The sequence below is a fragment of the Phocoena phocoena genome, chromosome 10 (genome assembly GCF_963924675.1).
Source record: "Phocoena phocoena chromosome 10, mPhoPho1.1, whole genome shotgun sequence".
Lineage (NCBI taxonomy): Eukaryota > Metazoa > Chordata > Mammalia > Artiodactyla > Phocoenidae > Phocoena > Phocoena phocoena.
Window position 1 is genome coordinate 91,732,072 of NC_089228.1, and position 8,614 is coordinate 91,740,685.

The 8,614-nt window shown below is 43.0% G+C and overlaps 1 protein-coding gene across 1 annotated transcript in view; it reads left to right on the forward strand.

The window, feature by feature from the left end:
- KIF13A (kinesin family member 13A) overlaps positions 1-1,291 on the forward strand; it is a 215,293-nt gene extending 214,002 nt beyond the window's left edge. Inside the window, exon 39 of the mRNA XM_065886006.1 lies at positions 407-1,291. Within this exon, the coding sequence (XP_065742078.1) occupies positions 407-1,291 (885 nt within the window). The remainder of the gene's footprint in view (positions 1-406) is intronic.
- The last annotated feature ends 7,323 nt before the right edge of the window (positions 1,292-8,614 follow it).

Below are 8,614 nucleotides of genomic sequence, written 5' to 3' on the forward strand. Positions count from 1 at the left end.
CAGCAGCTCTTCTCTGCCTCTGGCTGTCCCTCTACTCATTTAATTAGAAAAGAGAACATCTCCAACTGAAAACTAATCATGAGGAACTAATTAAAAGTCTACTGCACTTCCTTCCATCCTTTCCTTTAAACCAGGGGAGGAAAGGTTTCTAATTATTAGTGAGTGAGCACAGAAGAAATAAATCTTTTCATCTTGGATGGTAATGGGTTCATGCTCACAGATCTCTGAGGATAATGTACCTTTGTCCAGGAGAGTTGACAAGATTTAACCAAACTCAGAAAACAAAAACAAAAAACACTAGAAACATGGGGAGGTGAATGCCTTTAACAGTAAAGTGTTTACAGCCTGTCTCAACAATGCAGTTGCTGTAAGGAGCTCGTGGCTGACTTTTGCTTCATTTCTGTAGGACTCTGAAGAGGAGGAAAACGATCTAGAAGCTCTTAACCGGAAGCTGATAAGTTCACAGCCTTACGTACCTGTGGAGTTTGCCGACTTCAGCGTTTACAATGCCAGCTTGGAGAACAGAGAGTGGTTTTCTTCTAAAGTCGATTTGACGAACTCAAAGGTCCTGGAGAAAGAAGTGTCCTGCAGCCCCACCACCAGCAGCATCACCAGTGGCTACTTTTCCCATAGTGCCTCCAATGCCACCCTGTCTGACATGGTGGTCCCTTCTAGTGACAGCTCAGATCAGCTGGCCCTTCAGACAAAGGATGCAGACTCCAGTGAGCATCCCGGAGCATCACTTGTGCATGACTTCAGACCATCCTCAAACAAAGAGTTGACAGAACTAGAAAGAGGCTTGGTAAAGGATAAGATAACTATGGTGCCACTCAAGGAAAACAGTGCCTTAGCCAAAGGGAGCCCATCATCCCAAAGCATCCCTGAGAAAAACTCCAAAACGTGCTGTAGGACCAGCTCATGTTCAGAACAAGATGCCTGCTCCAGCAAAAATGGCCCGCCGGCCAGGGAATTCTGCCCCAGGGAGGTGACCATAGAACACACCACAAACATCCTCGAGGACCATTCTTTCACAGAGTTTATGGGTGTGTCAGATGGGAGAGATTTTGATGGTTTGACAGATCCTTCTGCTGGAGAACTTTCGAGTAGGAGGAACCTACCAAATACAATGGACAGTAAGAGTGTCTCAGATGGGCCACAGGACCCTGGCCAGCTGTGCTCCTCGGCAAAGAGTGACCAGGTGATAAATTCCAGGGGCAGTCTCTCGGGTCCTGTGCCGTCAATGAGCGCACCTAATTGTGCCCCAACTGCCAGAGGCCCTTCATCACAGTGACTTAGTAGGAGAGATTCATTCAGATGCTTCTGACAGGGACAATGGGCCCACTTGGGGACCAAGTTCACATGCTGCCCAGCTGGCTGGCTATGGCGGAGCAAGTCTGCTTTCATAGTTTCCGAGTGGGGTTATGACATATGTAGGACCAGCATATGGGTTCATGTTGAATTAAGTGTTCACCTCGTTAAGGATCAGTCAATCTCGTGTTCACTCCCCGAGATGTTTAATTACGGGCTCTCCCAAGGTATCCTGGTAGCATCTACCATATTTCATCACATCTGTGATTTCTTTGATTATTAGATATGCTATTATTTTATGTATCATTAAAGCAAATACTTCCAATTAAACTATATCATATCAGCAGTTTCAGAGATGTTAAAAAGCACAGGGTGGTGGTGAGGGAGAGATGCATCGCAGATTTGATAAAATACATCCATTTGGTGCCCATAGGATAAAAAATGCTTTGGGGAAGCATAGGTGAATTCCCTGAGCAGTTTAAGTGTGGGCTTTGGAAGTTACCCAGGTTGGTTTATTACAGTGTTTAATTTTCGTATTGGAACAAAATGGGTTTTTGCTAATATTCCCAAGGAAAATAGTGAATTATATAATTAAGAGTACCACCATCTCTTCCCATTCAGTGTCACTGTTTTGATCCCACACCCCAGCCATAGCTGTGTAAGGAGTATGGGAGTGCCAGTCTTAGCAAAACAAAGAGCTGACAGAATTAGAAAGCAGCTCAGTGAAGGAGCAGATAATCAGAGTGCCGTCTGTCTCTCTGGTTTTTTTTTTGTTTTGTTTTGTTTTTAACATCTTTATTGGAGTATAATTGCTTTACAATGGTGTGTTCGTTTCTGCTTTATAACAAAGTGAATCAGTTATACATATACATATGTTCCCATATCTCTTCCCTCTTGCGTCTCCCTCCCTGTTTTGCTGAGGAAGTTATCATCCCAGTTTGCTGGCTTCCCCCAAGTCTTCCATACTAGCCCTTAAAATTTCAGTGTGTGGTCATTTATACAGCATATTCACAAATAAACTGCAAAAAACAAATAGTGGGGTCTCTTAGAACTCAGAAAAGACTTCTTTCCCCAACATAAGAATAAAATAAAGTTACTCATTACTGTTCTTGCAAGCTAAACAGTCATTTGTTTAAAAGTCTTCAGCTTCCTTTACACTGATCTTAAGCAGAATCTGCTTTGCTGGCCTACATGAGCTTTTTAGTCCTTCTTCCAAGAAGTCCAGGAAGAATGTGGTCCAGGGGTTAATTCTTCACCCTGGAACAGTGCTTCTCAAACCTAAATGTGCAATAGACCCACTGGGGGGTGTTGGGAGAAGATGCCTCTTAAAAATACAAATTCCCAGGAGTCGCTGCCCTGCACACCTAAGGTTTTGCTTCAGTCCCCGTTGGAGTGGGGCGAGGGGTGGTGTGGGGATAAGGTTTTCACAAACCCCTCTGCTGAAGGGATACAGGGTAGGGTGTCTGAGGGCTGCCCTGTTAGAAGCACGGCCTGGCCCGCAGAAGGGAGAAGAGGGGCAGCAAACTCCCCCTCACCCCCGCCTTGTTTCGTTGCCTGGATTATTTAGAACCCAGTAACAGGAACACTACCTGATTCTTGCTTTCGAAAGGTTCCAGAATAGAATAGTGTGTCCCTGCCAAAGGTCTTGGTTTAAAAGTGGAGTTTACAAAACACATTTGTTGTATCAGGGTAATGTGGGACTATGGTGGGTTTTTTCTTTTTTTAAAAATTGCTTTAAAAAAAAAAAATTGCTTTAGTAGTTTTGTTATCTTGGTTTTAATTTGTTTTGACAGTGTTAAAAGTCTGAGCACTTTTTAAGCACTCAGGTTTGACTTTTGTTCTCACCCTGGTATGACTTAGAGTGTAGACCCAGCAATAACATTTTTTTTTTTACTTTAACTTTAGGTCTTGCTGTCTGTCATTACTTTTCTTAGAATCTTCAGCCTTGGAGCTAGGTTCGTCCCTTGTGTAGAGTACATTCTAGAACTGGATCCCGTAGTCAGCCAGATCCTGCAGGTCCCTCTAGGAAGAGCCCCTCGTGGGGCATGGTCTCCGTGGGTGGGGAGGGCGGGGACAGGAGCCTGCACTCACCAGCCTCTGTGTTCCAGGGGAGCACGACCGCTCCGTGAGAGGCACCAAGCCAGAGCACCAGCCCATCTTTAAAACGTGCTGCGGCCCAGCCGGACCTCACACCAGCGCAGAGAAGCCGTGGCTTCGGGAGCCACCTCCTTTCCCCTCCCGAGCCGGCAGAAGCCGCGCTTTGTCACTCGGCTGAATCGGCAGCCTCTGCTTTCTTCCAGAGAACCGAAAATCCTGGCTTAATGAAGTGGCAGTATTTTTGTGTGCACTCACTACACACCCACACTGTGTAGAAACCTCCACAGAGTCAAACAAACTTTATTCTTGTACAATTTTAATCAGTTCTTACTGTAGAATCTGGAGTCAATGCTCTAATTTTTTTTATAAATAGTATATGTTATGTATATGAAATGGTATCTATAGTATGTCTGGAGACAGACAAGTCTGCACACTAAAAGGGGGAGAAAAGTGGTTTGCAGAAAATCGGAAGGTACTGGACTTCGTTCCAAAGCAGCTTGGGCGATCTCTTAGAACAGGAGCAGATGAAAAAGATTGTGTTGCCTAAGAATGAGGTTGTAAATCCCTCTTTGCAGCAAAGGTTACAGAATGCCGTTCTTTATAACCAAAGAACTTACATAAGACTGAATGTTTTTGCTGTCCACTCTTGTTTTATGTGTACATACGTGTTTAACTGCAAGTTCGGTGCCATACGCCCCTTGGCTCCCAGGCCACGTGCTGCCGTTCTCTGTCCTGTTTCGTAAGCACACTGAAAAATCTCACAGCTCCGTTCTTTGGTCTTCCACCTGGCCTGCCGCCTGCTGACTTGCCGTGGAATTGGAACCGTTGACAGTGACTGGGGCTCTGACCCCAGCGTTTCTGGTCCCTTGGTCCAGGCCATCCAGGCAGGTGGGATGCAGAGAGCAGTATTACTGTAAGAAAACACAGGGACAAACCAAGAGTTGGGTTGCGGGGAGGGGGTGTTGATTTTCGTCTCTTTGTGGTTTTGTTTGGGGTTGGTAGGTTTTGTGGTGGTGTGGTTTTGCCATTGTTGTTTTACTTCAATTTTGGAAAATGCTGAAGAGATGAAATGAGCTGTAAAGTTCACAGGTGCCCACGTCACCGTGTTCGCAGGAGATGATTGAATACAGATGACCCTGCTGTCCGTGTCTTCATTTGTAAAATTCTGTTCCTGATGGAGACGCTGAAGGATTATGTGTGTGGAAGTTTTTACAAAAGTACTTTCTGTACCTATTGTGTAGATGCCTGTACAGTTGGTCCGGATGTACAGCAATAAATGTGTCGTGGGAGCGAGAGAGTATGTACAGCCTGCTGTACCTTTTCCCTTTAAGTTCTTAGCATCAGTAAATGAGTAAGATATTGGAGATTTTAATGCAAAGCTGCTGTTTGTGATTTTTGTGTATAGTGAGCTGACTGTAGTATTTTACTATTGTCTGTTTAAAAAAAAGAAAAACTGTAATTTATGTCCTTTTCAACTTTATTGTATTTAATTGGTACAGATTGTGTGTGTGTGTTTTAGAATACAGACTGTCTAATTCCGATTTTAAAACATCTGTTGTTTGTCTTTAATTACTCTGCCACTAGTTTCGGATCCATTTTCCATATTTGTTTGTATGCGTGTCCCTGTAGCTTAAACAATAATAGTAACAGCAAACATTCACTGAGGGTTTACTGTGTACTAGGCACTGTTCCCAACTTTTGATATAGATCTCGCTTAATCCTCACAGCAGCGGATGCCATAGGTTCTGTTGTTATTAAGTGTTGGACGAAAGGAAAACGAAGGTGGAGAGGTTGGTGAGACGCAGCAGGCGGCAGAGCCAGGATTCAGCCCACGCTTCCATCAGTGTCTCCTGGTGTTCTGTCTGGTGACGCGTCATGGAGGGATAGGCCTCTTAAGGGAGGACCAGGCGCCTTCAGAGAGCGGAAGGCGGTGGTGAGTGTCCCAAGTCCAGACTGACTGACATTAGCGGGGAGCACCTGCAGCAGACAGGCCGAGGTGGGTTACACGTGGTCATGACAATCAAGCACTTCTTTAGAGGAAGCAGCAGGGCCTGCCACCCTGGAAACAGTGGCTCAAGGTAGCTTAATGTGAAAGAGTTATCTAAAAATGGTTTTCCAGAATCTTTTCAGAAAAGATTCACAAGAGCCTTTCTGATGCGGTCAGGAACTAGGTCTAGCCTGTTCTCGAAAGAGAGTGACTTACATAGACTCCCAGGAAAAAGTAGGTGGGGGAAAAACCCAAATTATTAGGATTTTATGGAATGGGAGTTGGGGCAGGAAAGCAGCTATTTAATGTTTAAATAAATCATGACAACCACAAATACAGTTTAAGACAAAATGAGCAAATTGTCATTCCCTTAACTAGTATGAGATCAGTGGTATTTGGTCATGGGCACTGTCATTGACTATGGGAGAGCACACTGGTTTTAGAACATACTGGATAGTTAAATATAGGCATGTGTTTACCAGTTAATTTCCAAAGTACGGTATTACTGCTGTCATCACATTTGTTTATCATTATTTGGACACACAGTTTATCATAGCAAAAATTTAGCCATGCGTTCCTAGGGTACCAACTTACAGGAAGAAAAACTGTTCATAAAAAATACCTTCTGGGTAGGTAAGGGCCAGATATGATCTTCCAAAAATCCTTCTCTAGCCAATACTTATTTTGAAAGTTACAATATTCAAGCTTTAGAACTATGTTGGAGAGAAAAAAGATAACTAGTTACATGATTAATCTTTAAAAAGTAAAGCTTTCCGGTCATGTAAATTTGAAAAGTCTTGAAAGAAGATGTAATTGAATAAGAGTTCTTGCTTTCTTTTCTAGACCAAGAGCTAACAATAGAAAAGGATGCTACCAGTACACAACCACGTAGAGAGATTTTTGTTTTCAGCCTTGAACTTACTGCACTAACAGTAGGACAGGTGTCTTTCTGTAATATTGTGACTACCTCCTAAATTAGAAAACAGCAACAGGAAGTCAGTCTGTAATTCGTAGCAGTTTGTCTCAGGTTTTCTCCTAACCTGGGGGAAAGGCAGTCTAGTCTGTTCTCATGCCCAGACATCTGGGGGTGGACAGCATCCTGCTGGCGGGGGAACCTGGAATATGGAAGACTCCTCGAGAATGCCAGGAGACAAGTTCTCCCCTTTAATACATTATGAACTGGAGCTGACAGGAGTGGAAAAATCCCAGAGTCTTCTATTTAACCTGCTTGTCATTTGTTTCTAATCCCCTGAGCTGAGGGGAAAGATAATTGTAGATTTGAGGGCCACTTAATGGTCTTTTTTTTTTTCTCGGACACTGTGAGTTAATTTAAGTTGAAATAAAACTCAGTCTTCATCTTTCGGAGGTTCTGGGACACACACTCACCGCTGTGTATTTTTGGAAAAACAAGTTATTCTCTCCTTTGTGAGGGGTGCCTGTATCATTGCGTTCAGTTAGAAGACTGTAGCTCGAGAAGATGCCTGGAGTGCCTCAGTCACTGTAATCTGAGCCCAGTTGGCAACGGCCGCCATCTTTGAGCTGATTATTGTAGGTTTCTCGTTGCCAGATTGTGTCCCTGGGAAAGGAACTCTCGAATCTTTGTGGGACCCTATTTATGAAGACATTGAGAGGCTGATTAATAGAACAATGAATGTTTCACAAAGAAAAAGGTAAGTCAGAATTGGAGTCTGTGAAAGAAGATCAACTCAGAAAGGGGTCCAGTTTGGTTTGGGGAAGAGTAGTACAAACCAACTTGACCCTTTCACGATACCTAAAACGCTGGTAACTGTTTACATTTTAAAACCAGAAGACACTGGTGTTTATAACAACTTTATCTGCCTGAACCAAATCATATAGAGATGTTCTTAGGTTTCTTTGTTATTGTTTGTCTTTTCTTAGTCGAGCGTGCCACACCTTCATGTAATTGAGTAGTCCACTTGTTGAGTCAGCGTGATCTTTTCCAAGCATATGTACCAACCACAGATAAGCCACTTAGAAACAAGCTACTTAGAAACACCAGAGTTAAAATACTTAGTCACAGCAAAAGCCGAGAAAAGAGCAGTTCACCGAGAATGATGATTTAAGATCTAACCTCAGTACCACTGGCATCCAGGGGTGTCTTAATGATGATATGAGAATGCCAAGTCACCAACGTTTATTTCCTGGTCCTTTTATGTGTAGTGGTATATATTTGTGAGAAAGCCAGTGCATTAATATTAGTTACCTATTGCAAAATAAACTGCCCTTAAACTCAGCCGCTTAAAGCAACAGTAAACATTTATTATCTCACAATTTCTGCAGGTCCAGAATTCCGGCGTGGACAGTTCTAGGCAGTTCTGCCTCCAGCTGCTCATGAGGCTGCAGTCAGGATATCAGCCAGAGCCGCAGTTATCTGAAGGCTTGACTGGAGCTGGGAGGACCCACTTTTCGGGTGGTTCCGTCACACAGCTGGTGAGCTGGTGCTTCCTCGCCATGCAGACCTCTCTGTGCTGCTTGAGTGTCCTCGTGACATGATGGTTGGCTTCCCCCGGGTGAGCGGCTCTGGAGAGTAAACACAAGCCACAAAGCCTTGTATGACCTCATCTCAGACGTCACACTTTGTCACTTCCACCATGTTCTATTCATTAGAAGTGAGTCAGGAATGCAGGAGAGGGAATTGGGCTCTTCCTTTTGAAAAGAGAACATCTAAGAATTTGTAGACGTATTTTAAAACGACTGTAATTTGTTAGGAGTTATAGGGCTGAGGCCATGGGCCAAAGCAAAGCTAACTGGAACCTATGAGTGAATGTAGAAATCCAACTCAAACAGTAAGGTCAAAAGCAAAGCCACATTTCCATGGAATAAAAAGTGAAAATACTAGGATTATCTGAATATGTGAGTTATAGCCAATAATCATACTGCACTAATATTTCTGGTAGAGGCTAATGATTGGGAACTATTAACTATGCTTCCATTTATAGTTATATTTTCACATTTGATTCTTTTCAGATTTGCTTCATTAGAGGTACAATGAATAGATGTGATGGCTTCGCGCAAAATAGAAAATGAATCTTAGGAAATTCAAACACGTCATTTCTTATTAAGGCAAGCAATATTAATGATTAGCTTTAGAAATAAAACTGCGAACAAAAGAAGAGTTTATGAATATAGGATTTTTTTTTAAATGAAGACACTGACAAAGGATTCTTTTACTATTAAAATGTCATACACATCCAAATGTTT